The sequence below is a fragment of the Anas platyrhynchos genome, chromosome 37, assembly GCF_047663525.1.
Source record: "Anas platyrhynchos isolate ZD024472 breed Pekin duck chromosome 37, IASCAAS_PekinDuck_T2T, whole genome shotgun sequence".
NCBI lineage: Eukaryota > Metazoa > Chordata > Aves > Anseriformes > Anatidae > Anas > Anas platyrhynchos.
Genome location: NC_092625.1, coordinates 3,487,219 through 3,508,474, shown reverse-complemented (window position 1 = coordinate 3,508,474; position 21,256 = coordinate 3,487,219). Strand labels below are relative to the sequence as shown.

The 21,256-nt window shown below is 64.1% G+C and overlaps 1 protein-coding gene across 1 annotated transcript; it reads left to right on the top strand.

The window, feature by feature from the left end:
- Positions 1-864: 864 nt before the first annotated feature.
- Positions 865-20,904, top strand: LOC140001074 (cohesin subunit SA-3-like). The gene is made up of 32 exons (XM_072032213.1): positions 865-938; positions 1,021-1,114; positions 1,190-1,288; positions 1,600-1,696; positions 1,776-1,852; positions 2,568-2,772; positions 2,853-3,004; positions 3,077-3,150; positions 4,151-4,274; positions 5,375-5,473; positions 5,563-5,642; positions 6,338-6,445; positions 7,025-7,127; positions 7,332-7,443; positions 8,439-8,554; positions 8,817-8,906; positions 8,998-9,087; positions 10,758-10,946; positions 13,481-13,551; positions 14,211-14,298; positions 14,399-14,479; positions 15,035-15,127; positions 15,211-15,379; positions 16,575-16,708; positions 16,797-16,898; positions 17,681-17,826; positions 18,491-18,631; positions 19,313-19,446; positions 19,681-19,786; positions 20,035-20,140; positions 20,239-20,277; positions 20,899-20,904. The coding sequence occupies exons 1-32, from the start codon at positions 880-882 to the stop codon at positions 20,902-20,904; spliced, it is 3,384 nt and encodes a 1,127-aa protein (XP_071888314.1). The 5' UTR covers positions 865-879.
- The last annotated feature ends 352 nt before the right edge of the window (positions 20,905-21,256 follow it).

Sequence of the window (21,256 nt, the reverse complement as noted above, 5' to 3'; positions counted from 1 at the left end):
GACCACAGGGTGCTGCTATAGGGACTTGGTTATAGAGTGTTATAGGGAACTGGCTATAGGGCAATATAGGGACCCCAGGCCATAGGGTGCCATAGCGACCTGGTTATAGGGCGCTATAGGGACCCGGCTATAGGGCCCCATAGGGACCCCAGGCTATAGGGGCCCACCTATAGGGTCCTATAGGGACCCCAAGCCATAGGGGGCCAGAAGGACCCAGCTACAGGACCCCATAAGCACCCCAGGCCATAGGGCCCCATAGGGACCCGCTTCTAGGGGCCACAGGGCCTCCCCTATAGGGCCCCATAGGGACCCCAGGCCACAGGGGCCCTCCTCTGGGCCCCGCAGGCCCCGTCCCCAGGCCCCGCCCCCTGTTTGTGAGCGTGCGCGCTGCGGGCCGGGCGCAGGTGCGGGCAGGGGAGAGGTGAGGCGGCGCGAGGCGAGGCAGGCGGGGGGGGGGAGAGCCCCCTTCACGTGACCCCAGGGGGGGCTTGGGACCCCCCCACATTACCCTGAGGGGTTTTGGGGCCTTGGGACCCCCCCCCAGTGTGACCCCGGGGGGCCTTGAGGGGCCTTGAGGGGCCTTGAGGGGCCTTGGGACCGTCCCACACTGCTCGGGGGGGGGGTTGGGGGCCTTGGGACCCCCCCCGAGTGACCTTGAGGGGCTTTGGGACACCCCCCAATGTGACTCTGGGGGGCTTTGGGTCCCCCCCGTGTAACCTCAGGGGGTGTTTGGGGTCTCGGGACCCCCCCAAACGACTCATGGGGGGTGTTTGCCCCCCCCACGTCCCCATTCTGCAGGACCTGGGGGGGGCCCTCTCCAAATGGGGGGGCCCCCAACACCCCCCAACCTGTGTCCCCCCCCCCACCGCAGATTTCACCATGTCCTCAAAGCGCCCAGCTGGTCCCCAGGACCCGCCCCCCAGCTCCCCCCCCAGCACGTGAGTTGTGTTTTTTTTTTGTTGTTTTTGGGGGGGGAGGTGACAACAGCCCCCCGCCTCGCTGTCCCCACTGTCCCCACAGGGACACCAGCAGCAGTGACAACGACTCCAGCAGCGACTTCGAGGCCACCCTGCAGGAGAAGCGGGGGGCTCAAGGGGGGCCCGGCCCCCGCCCTGTACGTGTCCCCTTTGTCCCCCCCCCTGTCCCCAAAGCCGTGCCCTCCCTTGTCACCCCCGTGTCACCTCCGCAGGTCCCCAAACGTCCCCGGAGGGAGCCCAGCAAGGACGGCAGCAGCTCGGAGGAGAACGTCCTCTACCAGGCTGTCATGGACGGCAGGGTGGCCATCGAGGTGACACGGGGACAGGGGGGGACATGGGGACAGGGGGGGACATGGGGACAGGGGGGGACACGGGGGGGACATGGGGACATGTTGGGGGGCACGGGGACACACAGGGATAAAGGGACACGCGAGCAAAACCAGCTCCCAAAGGGACACGGGGACGTGTCCACCTTGGGAAGGGGACATGGGGGGGGGGCATTTGCTCAAATGTGGTGCCACCACGTGTCACCACGTGCCACCACATGTCACCACATGCCACCACGTGCCACCACGTGTGACCACGTGTCACCACGTGTCACCACGTGTCACTGTACCCGCAGGTGGCGGTGGACGAGTGGCTGCAGGGCTACAAGCGGGACCGGGAGCCGGCCTTCCTGGAGCTCGTCAACTTCATCGTCCGCTCCTGCGGCTGTCGAGGTGCGGCCGCCCCGCTCCCCGTTCCCCTGTCACCCCCCCGGGGGACGTCCCCGTCACCCGCCGTGTCCCCTCCCGGCAGGCACGGTGACGCTGGCCATGCTGCGGGAGCAGCAGAACACCGAGATCATCCAGCGGCTGACCGAGACCTTCAGCGAGGTACTGGGGGATGTGTGGTGGTGTGGGGATGCCGCCATCTTGTCTCCTCTGTGAGGCGGCCATCTTGTCTCCTCTGTGAGGCGGCCATCTTGTCGCCTCTGTGAGGCGGCCATCTTGTCACCAGTGTGACGCCGCCATCTTGTCCCCTTGCGTCCCTGCCACTTCATCCCTTTGCGTCCCCTCCATTTTGTCCCTTTTGTGACTGCAGCATTTTGTCCCTTGTGTCCCTGATACTTTAGTTTTATGCGCTGTTACCGTTTTCTCACCTCTGTGAGGCAGCCATCTTGTCACTGCTTTGACGCCGCCATCTTGTCCCTTTGCACCCCCACCACTTTGTCCCTTTGCGTCCCCACATTTTGTCCCTTTGCGTCCCCAAATTCATCACCCCTTTCTGCCACCCATTCTTTCCCTTTGTGTCCCCATTTTGTCCCTTTTTGTCCCCACATTTTGTCCTTTTACGTCCCCATTTTGTCCCTTTATGTCCCCCCCCATTTTGTCCCTTTCCATTCCCAATTTCACCCCTTTCTGCCACCCATTTTTTCCCTTTCTGTCCCCATTTTCCCCCTTTGCATCCCCACCACTTTGTCCCTTTACGTCCCCCTCATTTTGTCTCTTTCCACCCCCATTTTCTCCCTTTCCGCCCCCATTTCCCCCCTGTCCATCCCCGCCGCCTCATCCCTTTGTGTCCCCGTTCTGCCCCCGTGTCCCCCCCCAGGACTCCTCCGACTACCCCCTGTCCCTCTCCACGGGGCCGTGGCGCCGTTTTCGGGCCTCTTTTGGGGCCGTGGTGACAGCGGTGGCCCTGCGGAGCCGCCACGCCATCCTCTACGATGGCTTCCTCCTCGGCGGCCTCACCGCGCTGCTCACCAGCCTCGCCGACACCCAAGTGCGCGCCTTCCGCCACACGGCCACCTTGGCAGGTAGGTGACACCCCCCACCCCCAACTTGTCACCCGCCGGGTGTCCCCGACGCCCCCCCGCCACCGTCCCGCTGTCCCCAGCCATGAAGCTGATGACGGCGCTGGTGGAGGTGGCGCTGGGGCTGAGCCAGCGCCGCGACAACACCCGGAGGCTCTACGAGGCCGAAAGGGGGAAAAGCCCCCCCCGGAGAGCCCCCGGCAAGCTGGAGGCGCTGCAGGAGACGCTGCAGGAGGTGGGTGACGTTTGGGGACGTGGTGGGGACACGGGCACGGGCGCCCCGGTGACGCCCATGGGTGCCGTCCAGCTCCAGGAGCAGCAGGAGGAGATCGAGGCCGTGATGAACGCCATCTTCAAGGGGGTCTTCGTGCACCGATACAGGTGGGGGGGCGCTGGAGTGGTGCTGGGCGGAACTGGGTACCACTGGGTGGCACTGGGTGGCATTGGGGTGGTGCTGGGGGGCACTGGGTGGCATTGGGATGCTGCTAGGGGGCACTGGGGTGGTGCTGGAGGGCACTGGGGTGATGCTGGAGGATACTGGGTGGCACTGGGGTGGCTCTGGGTGGCACTGCATGGTGCTGGGCAGCACTGGGGTGGTGCTGGGGGCACTGGGTGGCAGTGGGTGGCACTGGGAACAGCGTGGTTAGGGACTGGAGCCAGTGGGGAGAGCCCAGTTGGGGACTGGGACCAGTTTGGAACTGGGACGCAACCAAGTTGGGTTCTCCTTGGAGAAGGTTGTCACCAGGAGGGGTTGTCACTGTGGTGGCACTGGGGACAGCCCAGTTGGGAACTGGGACCAGTTTGCATCTGGGAATGAAACTAAGTTGAGTTTTCCTTGGAGAACGTCACCAGTTGTGGTTGGGAACTGGGACCAGTCTGGAACTGGGATGGAACCAAGTTGGGTTCTCCCTGGAGAACGTCACCAGGAGGGGTTGGGGACTGGGACCAGTTGGGACCTGGGACCAGTTTGGAACTGGGACGAAACCAAGTTGGGTTCTCCTCAGAGAACGTCACCAGTAAGGGTTTGGAACTGGGACCAGTTTGGAACTGGGACGGAACCAAGTTGGGTTCTCCTCGGAGAACATCACCAGTTGTGGTTGGGAACTGGGACCAGTTTGGAACTGGGATGGAACCAAGTTGGGTTCTCCTCGGAGAACATCACCAGGAGAGGTTGGGGACTGGGACCAGGACGTTGTCACCAGGACACGGGGGTCTCTGGGGTGGCCCTGGGGACTCCGAGCGTGTCGGGGCCGTGGTGTCCCCGTGGCGGTGTCCCCAAGGCGCTGTTCCCGTGGCGGTGTCCCCGTCGGGGTGTCCCCGTGGCGCTGTCCCCGTGGCGGTGTCCCCGTGGCAGTGTCCCCAAGGCGCTGTCCCCCCCCAGGGACGTGGTGCCCGACGTGCGCGCGCTGTGCATGGAGGAGCTGGGGACGTGGATGTGCAGCTTCCCGGCCTCCTTCCTCACCGACGGCCACCTCAAGTACCTCGGCTGGACCCTGCACGACAAGGTGGGGACATCCTGGGGACACCTCGGGGACACGGGGACAGCTGGGGGGCGTGGGGACACCGTGGGGACATGGGGATGCCTTGGGGACACAGGGACAGCTATGGGAGCGTGGGGGTATCTTGGGGACACAGGGACAGCTGGGGGGCATGGGGACACTGTGGGGACACCTCGGGGACACCTTGGGGACACACTGGGGACGTGGGGACGCCGTGGGGATGCCTCAGGGATGTGGGGATGCCCCGGGGACATGGGGGCACCTTGGGGACACCTCAGGGACATGGGGACACCTCGGTGAAACATCAGGGACATAGGGACACCTGGGGGACATGGGGACACCGTGGGGACACACTGGGGACACGGGGACACTGTGGGGATGCCTCAGGGATGTGGGGGCACCTTGGGGACACAGGGACGCCTTGGGGGACACCTTGGGGACATGGGGTTCCCTGGGAGGGACACTTGGGGACCTTTGGGACTGGGAGAGGGGACACTTGGGGACCTTTGGGGCCAGGATGGGACACTTGGGAGCAGGAGGGGACACTTGGCATCAGGAGAGGAGATACTTGGGGACCTTTGGGGCTGGGAGGGGACCCTTGGGGACACTTGGGGACACTTGGGGCCAGGAGAAGAGACACTTGGGGTCCTTTGGGGCCAGGAGGGGCTGGCTGGGGACCACAGGGTCCAGGATGGGGGACACTTGGGGACCACTGGGGCTGGGAGAGGGGACACTTGGGGACACCTGAGGCCGTGAGGGAACCCTTGGGGATCCATGGGGACACTTGGAGCCAGGAGAGGAGACACTTGGGGACCTTGGGGCCAGGAGGGGACGGCTGGGGACCTTTGGGAGCAGGATGGGGGACACTTGGGGCTGGGAGGGGACACTTGGGGACCTTTGGGGCCGGGAGGGGACACCTGTGGACACTTGGGGCCAGGAGAGGAGACACTTGGGGACCTTGGGGCCAGGAGGGGACAGCTGGAGAACTTTGGGAGCAGGATGGGGGACACTTGGGGCTGGGAGGGGACACTTGGGGTTAGGAGAGGAGACCCTTGGGGACCTTTGTGGCCGGGAGGGGACACTTGGGGACACTTGGGGACCCGCAGCAGGGGGAGGTGCGTCTGCGCTGCGTGCGGGCGCTGCAGGGGCTGTACGCCCGCCGGGACACGGCCGCGCACATGGAGCTCTTCACCGGGCGCTTCAAGGTGAGCGTGTCCCCCCCCGTGTCCCCAACGCTGTCACCTCCCTGCCGAGGTCCCCAGGGGGTGACAACGGGTGTGTCCCCCCCCCCCAGGCCCGCTTGGTGTCCATGGTGCAGGACAAGGACCCCGTGGTGGCCGTGGAGGTGGTGAAGCTGCTGACGGTGATGCTGGAGTGAGTTTGGGGACGTTGGGGACACGGGGGGGGATGTTGGGGACACTGGGGACATGGGGAGGGGCCTGGGGGATGTTGGGGACACTGGGGACATGGGGGGACCTTGGGGAAATCGGGGACATGGGGAGCATTGGGGATTGGGGGCAGGGGGATGTTGGGGACATGGGGGGGGACATTGGGGACAAGGGGGGGACACTGGGGACATGGGGGACATTGGGGGACATGGGGACGTTGGGGACATGGGACACTGGGAACATGGGGACATAGGGGCGTTGGGGACATGGGGGGGACACTGGGGACATGGGGGACATTGGGGACATGGGGATATTGGGGATTTGGGGGGACAAGGGGGACATTGGGGATGTTGGGGTCATTGGGGACATTTGGGACAGGGGAACATTGGGGATGGGGAGATAAGGGGTACATTGGGGACGGGGGGCAGGCATGGGGGACAAGAGGGACATGGGGGGGACATTGGGGACAAGAGGGACATGGGGGGGACATTGGGGACAAGGGGGACGTTGGGGACACGGGGGATGGGGACACTGGGGACACCGGTTAGGGTCTGAGAGCACCAAGGGGGACACAAAACGGGCGAGACGAAGCCAGGCAGGACACGGGGTTGGGGGGTTGGGACACGGCTCGGGGACAGGGGACACAGCCGGGGGACAGCGGTGTCCCCGTTGTCACCCCAGCACGGTGGCCGAGGCGCTGACGGAGGCCGATTGTCACCGCGTCTACCCGGCCGTCTTCTGCAGCCGCCGTCCCCTCGCCACCGCCGCCGGCCTCTTCCTCTACCGCAGGTGAGGCCGGGCCACCCCCTTGTCCCCTCCTGTGTCACCTCCCCTGTCCCCTCTCGGTGTCACCCCCCGGGTATCGTCCCCAGTCGGTGCTGCCACCGGGTGTGAGGCTTGGTGGCACCTGGGGATGTCCCCGTGGGGATGGTGGCACCCGGTCCTGCCTTGTCCCCTCTGGACCCTTTGTGTCCCCAACTCTGTCCCCACACCCATGGGACCCCCTTGTCCCCATCCTGTGTTCCTTTATGTCCCCAACCCTGTCCCCATCCCCATGGGACCCCCCTGTCCCCATCCCATGTCCCTTTGTGTCCCCAACCCTGTCCCTGTCCCCACAGAATCCCCCTGTCCCCATTTCTTGTGTCCTTTTGTGTCCCCAACCCCTGTGTGTCCCCATCCCATGTCGCTCTGTGTCCCCAACCCTGTCCCCATCCCCACAGGACCCCCCTGTCCCCATCCCATGTCCCTTTGTGTCCCCAACCCTGTCCCTGTCCCTGCAGAATCCCCCTGTCCCCATTTCTTGTGTCCCTTTGTGTTCCCCCCCCCCGCTGTCCCCTCCACAATGTCACCCCCTGTCCTTGTCCCCAGCCTGCTGTCCCCGCGGCACGAGGGTGACACCGAGCCGTCCCCTGGCAGCGGGGACAACCGCACCTTCTTCCGCCTGCTGCTGACCTTCTTCATCGAGAGCGAGGTGACACCCTGGGGACACCCTGGGGACAGTCTGGGGGCACCCAGGGACACCCAGGGACACCCTGGGGACACCTAAGGGACTCTGGGTGACACCCAGAAGACACCCAAGGGATCTCTGGTGACACCCAAGAGACCCCGGGTGACCCCAGGTGACCCCAGGGGACACCCAAGGGACCCCGGGTGCCAGCGCTGTCCCTGTCCCCAGCTCCACCAGCACGCCGCGTACCTCGTGGACAGCCTCTGGGACTGCGCCGGGACCCAGCTGCGGGACTGGGACACGGCCGGGGGGCTGCTGCTGGAGGAGGCCCCCGAGGAGGGTGGGCAACTGGGAGCCACTGGGAGGGGACTGGGAGGCACTGGGAGGGCGCTAGGGGGCACTGGGAAGGACTGGGAGGCACTAAGGTGGCACCAGGGGGCACTGGGAGGGACTGGGATGGGACTGGGGTGCACTGAGATGATGCCAGGGGGCACTGGGAGGGCACTGGGAAGAACTGGGAGGCACTGGGGGGTACTGGGGAGTACTAGGATGGGACTGGGAGGAACTGGGGATAACTGGGAGGGCACCAGAGGGCACTGGGGGGGACTGGGATGGGACTGGGGGGGCACTGGGAAGGCACTGGGATGGACGTGGCTGGGGCGGGGACTGCTGCTGGAGGAGGCCCCTGGGGAATATGGGCAACTGGGGGCACTGGGAGCCACTGGGAGGGGGCTGGTGGGAACAAGAGGGCACTGGGACGGGACTGGGGAGGGCACTGGGATGACACTGTGGGGAACTGGGGTGGCACTGGGGGGCACTGGGAGGGAACTGGGAGGCACTGGGATGGCACTGGGAGACAATGAGGGGAACAGGGATGGGACTGAGGGGCACTGGGGATAACTGGAAGGGACTGGAATGGGACTGGGAGGGTGCCAGGGGGTACTGGGAAAGACTGGGAGGCACGGGGAGGATGCTAGGAGGGAACTGGGAGGCACTGGGGGGTACTGGGGAGTACTGGGATGGGACTGGGAGGAACTGGGGATAACTGGGTGGGCACCAGGGGTCACTGGGAGGCACTGGGATGGCGCCAGGGGGAGCTGGGGGGCACTGGGAACCTCCTCAACCCCCTCCCAGTCCCCCCCAGTCTCCCCCCCCCAGCCCCCTCCCCGTCCCCCCCAGTCCTTCCCAGTCCATCCCATTCTCCCCCCAGCCCCCTCCCAGTCCCTCCCAGTCCATCCCAGTTGTCCCAGCCCCCGTCCCAGTCTATCCCAGTCCCCCCCCAGTCCCCCCCACCCCCCTCCCAGTCCCGTCCCAGTCCCTCCCGGTCCATCCCAGTTCCCCCCCCAGCGCTCAGCGACCAGCAGGAGAAGGCCCTGGTGGAGATCCTGGCGGCCAGCGCCAAGCGGGCGGCGGGGGAGGGGCCCCCAGTGGGACGGGGACCCCCCCGCAAGGTAGGGGGGGGGCGGTGTCACCTGGGGGTGACTGTCACCTGGGTGTCACTGTCACCAGGGGGGGGTCATTATCCCCAAGGGGGGGTCTCAGTGTCCCCTTTGGGGGGTCGCTGTCACCTGGGGGGGGTCAGTGCCACCTGATGGGGTGTCAGTGACCCCCGGGGGGTATCATTGACCCCCAGGGGGTGTCATTGTCCCCGGGGCGGTGTCATTGTCCCGGGGGGGGGTCATTGTCGTCATTGTCACCTGTGCCCCCCCCCAGGCGCCCCCCAAGGGGAGGCGGGCGGTGACGGAGCAGCGCTCGCGGCTCAGCCTCTGCCTGGCCCCCATCCTGCCCCGGCTGCTGGCCAAGGTGAGGGGACCCCGGGGGGGCTTCGGGGACATTTTTGGGGTGGGGGGACACCCGGGTGACCCCCCCTCACTCCCTGTGACCCCCCCAAAAGTTTTCGGCGGACGAGGAGAAGGTGACGCCGCTGCTGGAGGTGCTGAGCTGCTTCGAGCTCAGCGTCTACTGCACCGCGCGGCTGGAGAGGGTGAGCACAGGCCCTATAGGGTCAGCCGGCCATATAGGGTCACCTGACCCCAATCCTATAGGGTCGGCTGGTCCTTTAGGGTCACCTGGTCCTTATAGGGTCACCTGACCCCAATCCTATAGGGTCAGCTGGTCCTTTAGGGTCACCTGGTCCTTATAGGGTCACCTGGCCCCAATCCTGTAGGGTCAGCTGGTCCTTTAGGGTCACCCAGTACTTATAGGGTCACCTGACCCCAATCCTGTAGGGTCACCTAGTCCTTTAGCGTCCCCTGGTCCTTTTAGGCTCACCTGGTCCCAATCCTATAGGTCAGCCGGTCCCAACCCTATAGGGTCACTCAGTGCTATAGGATCACCTGGTTCTTATAGGGTCACCTAGCACCAGTTCCATAGGGCCACCTGGTCCCTACAGGGTCACCTGGTCCCATAGGGTCACCCTGTCCTTATAGGGTCATCTTGTCCTTAGAGGGTCACCTGGCCCCAATCCTATAGGGTCACCTGGTCCTTTAGGGTCACCCGGTCCTTATAGGGTCACCTGGTCCCAGTGCTATAGGGTCAGCTGGTCCCAACCCTATAGTGTCACCTGGCTCCAGTCCTATAGGTTCATCTGGTCCCTATAGGGTCACCCGGTCCCAACCGTATAGGGTCAGCTGGTCCTATAGGGTCACCCAGTCCTTATAGGGTAACCTGGCCCCGATCCTGTAGGGTCACCCAGTCCTATAGGGTCATCTGGTCCCAACCCTATAGGGTCACCCAGTTCTATAGGGTCACCATGTCCCCTCACCCTTTGGGGTCCCCTGGCCCTTTGGGGTCACCATGTCCCCAATCATTTTAGGGTCACCCATTCCCCATAGGGTCCCCGTGTCCCCTCACCCTTTGGGATCACCGTGTCCCCAATCCTTATAGGGTCGCCATGTCCCCTGGCCCTTTGGGTTCCCCGTGTCCCCAATCCTTATAGGGTCCCCGTGTCCCCTTGCCCTTTGGGATCCCCGTTCCCCATAGGGTCCCCGTGTCCCCTCACCCTTTGGGATCACCATGTCCCCCAGTCCTTATAGGGTCACCCATTTCCCATAGGGTCCCCATGTCCCTTCACCCTTTGGGGTCCCTGTGTCCCCTCTCCGTTTGGGGTCCCCGTTTCCCCAATCCTTATAGGGTCACCGTGTCCCCTTGCCCTTTGGGATCCCCATGTCCCCAATCCTTATAGGGTCACTGTGTCCCCTTGCCCTTTGGGTTCCCTATTCCCCATAGGGTCCCCGTGTCCCCTCACTCTTTGGGGTCCCTATGTCCCCAATCCTTAAAGGGTCACCCCTTCCCCATAGGGTCCCCGTATCCCCAGTCCTTATAGGGTCCCCGTGTCCCCAATCGTTAAAGGGTTCCTGTGTCCCCAATCCTTAGAGGGTCCCCGTGTCCCCTCACCCTTTGGGGTCACCATGTCCGCAATCTTTATAGGGTCACCATTTCCCCAATCCTTATAGGGTCACTGTGTCCCCTTGCCCTTTGGGGTCCCCGTTCCCCATAGGGTCCCCGTGTCCCCTCACCCTTTGGGATCACCATGTCCGCAATCCTTATACGGTCACCCATTCCCCATAGGGTCCCCGTGTCCCCAGTCCTTATAGGGTCCCCGTGTCCCCTGGCCCTTTGGGGTGGCCGTGACCCCCACCCCATACCCCGCAGCCCCTGGAGCAGGCGCTGGCGCAGCTGCAGGAGCTGGTGCAGAAGCACACGGGGCCGGAGGTGCTGGGGGCGGCCTCCCGAGCCCTGGGGGCCCTCTGCGACCCCCGGCTGCCGCTGCGGGGGCGCGGGGAGCTGGTGAGGAGCCGCCTGGGGGACCTGCTGGGGGAGCGCTGCCACCGCCTGCTGCGGGTATAGAGGGGATTGGGGGGGATTTGGGGGGGATTTGGGGGGATTTGGGGAGATTTTGGGGGGTTAGAGGGGATTGGGGGGGGTGAGAGGGGATTTGAGGGGGTTAGAGGGGATTTGGGGGGGATTTGGGAGGATTACAGGGGGTTTTGGGGGGATTTGGGGGGGGTAGAGGGGATTTGGGGGGGTGAGAGGGGATTGGGGGGGTGAGAGGGGATTGGGAGGGTTAGAGGGGATTTGGGGGGGATTCAGGGGGATTATAAGGGGTTTGGGGGGAGTTTAGGGCGGATTATAGAGCATTTTGGAGGGATTTAGGGGGGTTAGAGGGGATTTGGGGGGGTTAGAGGGGATTTGGAGGGGATTTAGGGGGGGTTAGAGGGGATTTGGGGGGATTTGGGGTGGGTTTGGAGGGATTTGGGGGGATTTGGAGGGGTTATAGGGGATTTGGGGGGGATTAGGGAGTGTTTGGGGGGATTCAGGGTGGGTTTGGGGGTTATAGGGGGAGTTTGGGGGCATTTATGGAGGTTATAGGGGATTTGGGGGGGATTTGGGGGGGTTCAGGGGGATTTGGGGTGGGTTTGGAGGGATTTGGGGGGGTTAGAGGGGGATTTGGGGGGGATTTGGGGGGATTCAGGGGGATTATAAGGGGTTTGGGGGGGATTTGGGGTGGGTTTGGGGGGTTATAAGGGGAGTTTGGGGGCATTTATGGAGGTTATAGAGGGTTTGGGGGGATTTGGGGGGGATTTGGAGGGATTCGGAGGGGTTATAGGGGATTTGGGGGGGATTTGGGGGGATTTGGAGGGGGTTATAGGGGGGTTTGGGGGGCTATAGGGGATTTGTGGGGGATTCAGGGGGATTTGGGTGGTTATAGGGGATTATAGGGGGATTTAGGGGGGGTTAGAGGGGATTTGGGGAGATTTGGGGTGGGTTTGGAGGGATTTGGGGGGGTTAGAGGGGATTTGGGGGGGATTCAGGGGGATTATAAGGGGTTTGGGGGGAGTTTAGGGGGGATTATAGAGCATTTTTGAGGGATTTGGGGGGTTATAGGGGATTTGGGGGGATTCAGAGGGGTTTTAGGGGATTTGGGGGGGATTATAAGGGTTTTTGGGGGGATTTGGGGTGGGATGGGGGGTTATGGGGGAGTTTGGGGGCATTTATGGAGGTTATAGAGGGTTTGGGGGGATTTGGGGGGGATTTGGAGGGATTCGGAGGGGTTATAGGGGATTTGGGGGGGATTTGGGGGGATTTGGAGGGGGTTATAGGGGGGTTTGGGGGGCTATAGGGGATTTGAGGGGGATTCAGGGGGATTTGGGTGGTTATAGGGGATTATAGGGGGATTTAGGGGGGGTTAGAGGGGATTTGGGAGATTTGGGGTGGGTTTGGAGGGATTTGGGGGGGTTAGAGGGGATTTGGGGGATTCGGGGAGATTATAGGGGGTTTTGGGGGGGATTTGGGGGGGGTTTGGGGGAGTTAGAGGGGATTTGGGGGGGATTCAGGGGGATTATAGGGGGTTTTGGGGGGGCTATAGGGGATTTGGAGGGGACTCAGGGGGATTATAAGGGGTTTGGGGGGAGTTTAGGGGGGATTATAGAGCATTTTGGAGGGATTTGGGGGGGGTTATAGGGGATTTGGGGAGGATTCAGGGGGGTTATAGGGGGATTTGGGGGGGTTATAGGGGATTTGGGAGGGTTTAGGAGGAGTTTGGGGAAGATTTGGGGTGGTAATGGGGTGGGGATGGGGGCATGGGGGACCTGCTGGGGGAGCGCTGCCACCGCCTGCTGCGGGTACGGGGGAGTTCAGGGGATTTGGGGGGGTTAGAGGGGATTTGGGGGGATTTGAGGAGATTATAGGGGGTTTGGGGGGGATTTGGTGGGGTTAGAGGGGATTATAGGGGGATTTAGGGGGGGTTAGAGGGGATTTTGGGGTATTTGGGGAGATTATAGGGGATTTGGGGGGATTCAGGGGGGTTAGAGGGGATTCGGGGGGGATTCAGAGGGGCTATGGGGGATTTGGGGGGGATTTGGGGTGGGTTTGGAGGGATTTGGAGGGTTTATAGGGGTTTGGGGGAGTTTAGGGGGGATTATAGAGCATTTTGGAGGGATTTAGGGGGGTTATAGGGGATTTGGGGGGATTCAGAGGGGTTATAGGGGATTTGGGGTGGGTTTGGAGGGATTTGGAGGGGATTATGGGGGGATTTGGGGGGGATTCAGGGGGATTATGGGGGGATTAGGGGGGTTAGAGGGGATTGGGGGGGGTTTAGGGGATTTGGGGGGGATTTGGGGTGGTTTTGGAGGGATTTGGAGGGATTATAGGGGATTTGAGGGAGTTTAGGGGGGATTATAGAGCATTTTGGAGGGATTTAGGGCGTGATTCGGGGGGATTATAGGGGGTTTTGGGGGGATTTGGGGGGGTTGTATGGGATTTGGGATGGATTTGGGGTGGGTTGGGGGGCTTAGAGCTGGGCTGGGGGTGTTGGGGTGTCCCCAGCTCCCCGGGGTGTCCCCAGTTGTCCCCAACCCCCTGTCCACCCCCCGCAGTTGCCGTCCCTGGACGAGGAGGAGCTGTACAGCGCCACCGCCACCCTAAAGCGCCTCTCCGTCCTCTTCAAGTGTGCCCCCCGTCCCCAACGTGTCCCCAAAGTGTCCCCAACATGTCCCCAACGTGTCCCCAACGTGTCCCCAGAGTGTCCCCAATGTGTCCCCAATGTGTCCCCAAAGTGTCCCCAACGTGTCCCCAACGTGTCCCCAGAGTGTCCTCAATGTGTCACCAATGTGTCCCCCCCCGTCCCCAAAGTGTCCCCAGTGTGTCCCCAAGCGTGCCCCCCCATCCCCTGGGGCACTGGCCCCATGTCCCTGTCCCCTTTCCCCCTATTCCCATGTCCCTAGTATTCCCTGATGTCCCCTTCCCAATGTCCCTGTCCCCTTCCCAGTATCCCCGTCCCCTTCCCAGTGTCCCTGTCCCCATTTCCATGTCCCTGTCCCCTTCCCAGTATCCCCGTCCCCTTCCCAGTGTCCCTGTCCCCATTTCCATGTCCCTGTCCCCTTCCCAGTGTCCCCATCCCCTTCCCAGTGTCCCTGTCCCCATCTCCCTTTCCCCATGTCCCCACCTCCATGTCCCCATATCCCCATATCCCGTGTCCCCATGTCCCCATGTTCCCATGTCCCCTGTCCCCATATTCCCATGTCCCCCTGTCCCCATGTCCCCTGTCCCCATGTTCCCATGTCCCCATGTCCCCTGTCCCCATGTCCCCTGTCCCTGTCCCCGCAGCGCCCACGACCTGACGCCCTGGCAGCTCTTCGAGCCCTGCACCCTCCTCCTGCGGCGCGCGGCCGACACGGGCGAGGTGCCCCCGCAGGTACCTGGGGACACTGGGGACACTGGGGGACACTGGGGACACTGGGGACATTGGGGACAACTCCAGGGAGGGGACACGAGGCCACTGTGTGTCCCCACAGCTCCTTGTCCCCGCCATCACCTGCGCCCACTTCCACATCCTCTGGGAGCTGTCGCGGCTGGCCAACACCGACGTCCCCCAGGTGAGCTTGGGGACATGGGGACAACTGGGGACACTGGGGACAGTTGGGGACATTGGGGACACTGGGGAAGGGGACAGGGACATGGGGGCACTGGGGGAGGGGACGGGGACATGGGGACACTGGGGGTAAGGGGAGAAAAGGGACGCTGTGGGGACAGGGACTTGGGGGTTTGGGGACGTTGGGAAGGGGGCAGGGGTGTGGGGACGGGGATGTGGGGACACTGGGCGGGGCTGGGGACATGGGGACAGAGGGACATGGGGCAGGGGACAGGGACAGGATATGGGGACAGGGATAGGACACGGGGACAGGACAGGGGGACGGGACATGGGGACAGGGATAGGACACAGGGACAGGGACATGGGGACAGAAATAGGACACAGGGACATGGGGACAGGGACCGCAGCGCCACCACCCTGGGGTGGGGACAGACAACAAGGGGACAACGGGGAGGGGACAACAGGGGGACAACCCCCTCTTTGCGAGGACGTGGCCCCGGCTTGGGGACATCCCCAGGTGCCACCCGGCTGTCCCCAAATGCCACCCGACTGTCCCCAGGAGCAGCTGCTGAGCCTGAAGGACAAAACCACCTCCTTCTGCGCCCTGTGCCAGAGCTGCCTCTCCAACGGCGACGCCGGCGTCCGGGAGCAGGTGACAGCGAGGGGACAGAGGGCGAGGTGGCACCTCGGTGGCCCCGTGCCGACCTTGTCCCCGTTGTCCCCGTTGTCCCCAAGGCCTTCGTGGTTCTGAGTGACCTCCTGCTGGTGCTGGGCCCCTCGGGGACACGCGGGGCCGGGGCGGCGCTGGCCCCACTGCGGCTGGTGCCCGACGTGGAGCTGCGCTCCCAGCTGGCCGCCGTGCTCCTCGACCACGTCTTCAGCCCTGGGGACAGGGACGGTGACGGTGAGGTCCCCAACGCGTCCCCAACCCGTCCCCAAGGTGGCCCCGGTGAGCACCAGGTGGCCCCTGTGCTCGTGAGGTGGCCCCAAAGCGGTCCAGGTGGCCCCAATGGCCCTAGGGTGGCCCCAGGACATCTCCGAGCAGGCCCTGGTGGCCTCAAGATGTCTTTGGCGTGGCTCTGGTGGCTCGGAGATGTCCCTTCGTGTCCCCAAGGTGTCCCCTCATGTCCCCAGGGTGTCCTCTTGTGTCCCCAAGGTGGTCCCCAGGTGGCCCTGGTGGTCCCCAGGTGGCCCAAGTGGCCCCAAAGTGGCCCCAGGACATCTCCGAGAAGTCCCTTGTGGCCTCAAGGTTTTTCTGACATGTCCTTGGTGACCCCAAGATGTCCCCTCATGTCCCTAAGGTGGTCCACAGGTGGCCCTGGTAGCCCCCAGGTGGCCCTCATGGCCACAGGTGTCCCCTCAGTGTCCCCTTGCCCTCCCAAGCCCCCTCAAGGACCATCCCCAGCTGCTCCTGGCATCCCTTTGGTGCCCCAAATCCCCTCAACGTCCCCTTAGTGCCTCCAAACCCTACGGAGGAGCTACACTGGCTGCTCCTGGTGTCCCTTTAGTGTCCTTTCAGTGTCCCCAAGATGTCCCCTGTGTCCCTCTGATGTCCCCAAGATGTCCCCAATCTCCCTGGAGGACTTCTCCCATCTGGTTCTGGCTTCCCTTCAGTGCCCCAAATCCCCTCAACATCCCCTTAATGCCTCCAAACCCCACAGAGGACCTCCCCCAGCTGCTCCTGGCATCCTTTCTGTGTCCCCAAGATGTCTCCTGTGTCCCTTTGATGTCCCCAAGATGTCCCCAAACCCTCTGGAAGTCTTCTAGCTGCTCCTGGCATCCCTTTGGTGCCCCAAATCCCCTCAGCATCCCCTTAGTGTCCCCAAACCCCATGGAGGATCTCCCCCAGCTGCTCCTGGTGTCCCTTTAATGTCCCATCAGTGTCCCCAAGATGTTCCCTGTGTCCCCAAGATGTCCCCAGTCCCCCTGAAGGACTTCGCCCAGCTGCTCCTGGCATCCCTTCGGTGCCCCAAATCCCCTCAACATCCCCTTAGTGCCCCCAAACCCCACGGAGGACCTCCCCCAGCTGCTCCTGGTGTCCTTTCCGTGTCCCCAAACTGTCCCCAAGCTGTCCCCAAGCTGTCCCCTTGTCCCCGCAGAGCCCGATGCCGCCGAGGCACACATGGAGGACCTGCACCGCCGCCGCATGCTGCTGGCCGGCTTCTGCAAGCTCATCATCTACAATGTCCTGGAGCCCAGCGCCGCCTCCGACGTCTTGAAGTACTATGACAAGGTGGGGACAGGGCTGGGGACACTGTCCCCCCCCCCTGCTGTCCCCTCGGCTCTTTGGGGACCCCCCGTGCCGCCCCGTTTCCCCCCAGTTTCACGCCGAGTACGGGGACATCATCAAGGAGACGCTGGCGTGCATCCGCCGCATGGACGGCCAGGAGTGGGCGCGCGTCGTGCTGCTCAGCCTGCAGCAGGTCCGGGGGGGGTCCTGGGGGGGCTTCAGGGGGATTTGGGGTTGTGGGGGGGCTCCAGAGGGGGATTTGGGGTTGTGGGGGGGCTCCAGAGGGGGCTTTAGGGTTCCTTGGGGGGCTTCAGGATGTCCTGGGTGGGCTTCAGGGGAATTTGGGGTTCCTTGGGTGCTCCAGAGGGGGATTTGGGATTCTTAGGGGGCTCCAGGAGGTCATGGGGGGCTCCAGAGGGGGCTTTTGGGGTCCCTGGGGTGCTCTGGGGGGGGGCTTCAGATGGATTTGGGGTCATCAGGGTGCTCCGGGGGGACTTCTGGGTTCCCCTGGGGGGTTCTCAGAGGTTTGTGGGGGGGGATCAGATGGATTTGGGGTCATTGGGGTGCTCCAGGGGGGGCTTTTGGGGTCCCTGGGGGGCTCCAGGTGGATCTGGGATTATTGGGGGGGCTCTGGGGGGGTTTTGGGGTCTCTGGGGTGCTCTGGGGTGGGCTTCAGATGGATTTGAGGTCATCAGGGTACTCTGGGGGGGCTTTTGGGGTCCCTGGGGGGCTTGAGGACATCCGGGGGGGGATCAGATGGATTTGGGGTCATTGGGGGGGGGCTCCGGGGGGGCTTTTGGGGTCCCCTGGGGGGTTCTCAGAGGTTTGGGGGGGGGGGATCAGATGGATTTGGGGTCATTGAGGTGCTCCAGGGGGGGCTTTTGGGGTCCCTGGGGGGCTCCAGGTGGATTTAGGGTTATCGGGGGGACTCCGGGGGGGGGGATTTTGGGGTCTTTCTGACCGTGCCCCCCCCAGGTGATGACGGAGCTGCTGATGGAGCACGGCCCCGGGGTGCGGGGGGTCCCCGCTTTTGGGGGGCTGCGGGATTTGGGGCGCCGCCTCTCCCTCTTCTTCGGCCCCCGCCCCCAACCCAACCGCCAAGTGCTGCTGCGCCTGCACCGGTAACGGGGGGGGCCACCGGGGGGGCATGGATATTTGGGTGGGGGGTCCTGGGGGTGTGGGGAGGGGGTTTTGGGGGGATAAGAAGGGGTTTGGGGAGGATAGGAGGGGATTTGGGGTGCTGGGAGGGGGCTGTGGGGTTTGGGGGGGCCCAGGGGCATTTGTGGGGGGGCTCCGGGGTATTTGGGGGGGCGTTGGTTTTTTTTTTTGGGGGGGTCTGGGGGTGTGGGGAGGGGGTTTTGGGGTATAGGAGGGGGTTTTGGGGTGATGGGGGGGCTTTCGGGGGGGCTCTGGGGTGTTGGGGCAATTTGGGGGGGGTCAGTGGTATTTGGGGGGGGCTCTGGGGGATTTTTGGAGGGGTCCTGGGGGTCTTGGGAGGGGGTTTAGGGGTGGTGGGAGGGGGGTTGCGGGCATTTTGGGGGGGTTGGGTCCATTTGGGGGAGGCTCAGGCTTTTTTTGGGGGGGGGGGTCGGGGTAATTGGGGGGGGGCTTGGTTTTTTTTTTGGGGGGGTCTGGGGGTGTGGGAACGGGGTTGGGGGGGTTTGGGGGCCCTGAGGAATTTGGGGGGATCTGAAGGGATTTGGGGGAGTCTGGGGGGGTTTGGGGGGCCCTGGGGGGATTTGGGGGTCCCGGGCCTGACCCCACCTGCTCTGTGACCCCCCCCAGGGACGGCATCGCCTTTGCCCTACAAGAGGGTCCGGAGGGGGGTTCGGGGGGGGATCCGGGGGGGGCCCCCCTGTACCTGCCCTTCCTGGAGGTGCTCAGCGAGTTCTCCCCCCGCCTGCTGCCCCCCTACCGAGCCCTGCTGTGAGTGGGGGGTGTCCTGGGGGGGGCATTTGGGGTCCTGGGGGGGATTTGGGGTATTGAGGGGGGATTTGGGGTCTTTGAGGGGGGATTTGGGGTGTGTGTGTGGGGTATTCGGGGTCCTCAGGGATATTTGGGGTCCTGGGGGGGATTTGGGGTCCTGCGGGGGGTTGGGGTCCTTGAGGGGGGGGCTTGGGGTCCTCGTGGAAAGTTAGGGGGGGATTTGGGGTCCTTGGGGGGGGCATTTGGGGTTCGTGGGAGGGGGATTTGGGGTTCCTGGGGGAGAATTTTGGGGGAATTGGGGTCCTGAAGAGGGATTTGGGGACCTGGGGGGGGATTTGGGGTTCCTGGGGAGGATTTGGGGTCCTTGAGGGGGGGGCTTGGGGTCCTTGGGGGAAGTTGGGGGAGGATTTGGGGTCCTGGGGGGGGGGATTTAGGGTCCCAGGGGTGGGATTTGGGGTCCTTGGGGGGGGATTTTGGGGAGATTTGGGGTCCGGAGGGGGGGATTTGGGGTTCCTGGAGGGGGATTTGGGGTCCTTGTATGGGAATATGGGGTTCCTGGGGGGGGGTTGGGTCCTGGGGGGGTTTGGGGTGCAGGGGGGGGTTTGGGGTTCTTGGAGGAAAATTTGGGGGCCCTGGGGGGGTAGATTTGGGGTCCCCCCCTAATTTTTGCCCCCCCCCCAGGCTGAACCACCTGCAGCAGAGCTGCCAGCAGCTGGGGATGACCCCCCCGGAGCGGTCCCCGTGGCCCCCCCTGGCCGCCTACCACCGCTCCCTGCAGCCCCCCGAGCCCCCCCAAAAGAGGAGGCGCACGGAAGGTGAGGCGGGGGGCAGCGCCCCCCCGGGACCCCCCCCCAATGTGCCCCCCCCCCCAATCTCCCTCCCGTCCCTTGTCCCTGTGACCCCCCCCTTGTCCTGTCCCCCCCCCTTGTCCCTGCCCCCCCCCCCAAGGGAGGGAGGTGACAAATTGGGGGGGGTCCTTGGGGACAAATCCTGTGTGTGTGGGGGTCTCACATCGCCCCCCCCCCCTTTTTCTACCCCCCCACCCCCAGAGACCTGGCAGGGCCCCAGCCCCCCTCTCAGCCCGGCGCTCACGTCCACGGTGCTGCGGGTCCCCCCCGGCCCCCCCTGGGAGCTCCGCGTTCCCGGCCCCAGCAGGTGAGTTTGGGGGGGGGCGGGGCACCCTCAAAATGGGCTGGGGGGGGCAATGGGGGAACTGGGAGGTACTGGGAGGGCACTGGGATGGGATAGGGGGGGCACTGGGCATACTGGGGGGCACTGGAGGGGGACTGGGGGGGACTGGGAGGCACTAGGGTGAGACTGGGGGGGCACTGAGTATACTGCGGGGGACTGGTGGGGGCACTGGGTGTACTGGGGGGGCACTGGGCATATTTGGGGGCTCCCAGCGTCTTCCCCAGCCTGAGCGTGATGGAGGAGGAAGAGGAGGAAGAGGAGGAGGAGGAGGAGAGGGGAGGGGGCAGCAGCGAGGAGGCCCCCCCGCAGCTGGACCAGGTGAGCCCCCCCCCCACGGCCCCCCCAACACCAAGGGGAGGGTTCTGGGTGCTCCCCGGCCCCCCCAAAAACCCCCTAATTTGTGCGCCCCCCCCTAGGTCCGGGACCTCTTTGACTCCACCGTCCTGGGAATCGAGGTGAGGGGGGGGGCCCGAAATGTTGCCCCCCCCCAAAAATTTCCCCCCAACGTCCCCCCCTATTTTTTTGTTTACCCCTCCTACTTCCCCCCTCCCCAAATTTGAGCCCCCCCACCTTAAAATTGCCTCCATTTCCACCCTCCTCCTCCAATTTTACCCCAATCCCCCCCCCAATTTTGCCCCCGCCAAATTTGCCCCCCCATTTTCACTCTCCCCCCTCCCAAAGTGCCCCCCCAAAATATTGCTCCCCCCACCCCAAAATGCACCCCCCAATTTCCACCTCCCCCTAAATCCTGCCCCCATTTTCACCCTCCCTCCTCCCCCAGCTGCCCCCCCTCAAATTTGAAGACCCCCCAAAAAATTTGGACCCCCTCACAAAATTTAATGACCCCCCAAAAAATCTGCCCCCCCCAAAAAAAACAACCCCCCCCCAAATCCTGCCCCTGTTTTCACCCTCCCCCCTTTTACAGCCCCCCCCAAATTTGGGGACCCCCCAAAAAACTTTGGGACCCCCCCCAAAGTCTGGGGACCCGCCTAAAAATTGGGGGACCCTCCCCAAAAATTGGGGGACCCCCCCAAATTGCCCCCCCTGCCATTTTTGGGGGGGTTTCTCTCCCCCAGGACTGAGCGTGGAGCCGCAGCCGGAAGGTGTCGTTTCTGGTTTTGCCTGTTTTTCGCCGTTCTGAGCCCAAAATGTTGGGGGTGCCAACCGCCACCCCCCACCCCCGCACCCCGTTTGGTTCAATAAAGAGCGGGATTGGCAACGCGGCCTCAAAAAAGTTTAGTTTTGGGGGGGAGGGGGACAGGGGGGGTCTGGTCACAGTGGGTCCCCCGCCGATGTCCCCACCCCATCCCCGTGTCCCCCCCTCTTTGTCCTTGTCCCCCCCCATCCTTGTACCCCTCCCCCCCAATGTCCCTGTCCTCGATGTCCCCATTGGGGTTGTCCCCATCCCGATGTCCCCCCCACAATGTCCCCACC

Bases quoted from the DNA above. Each gene is read 5' to 3' on its own strand.
- LOC140001074 (XM_072032213.1), top strand. From the start codon at position 880: ATGTCCTCAAAGCGCCCAGCTGGTCCCCAGGACCCGCCCCCCAGCTCC. The intron at 1,289-1,599 runs GTGACACGGGGA...CTGTACCCGCAG, and splicing joins ACGGCAGGGTGGCCATCGAG to GTGGCGGTGGACGAGTGGCT. The intron at 7,444-8,438 runs GTGGGCAACTGG...GGTCCATCCCAG, and splicing joins GGAGGAGGCCCCCGAGGAGG to TTCCCCCCCCAGCGCTCAGC.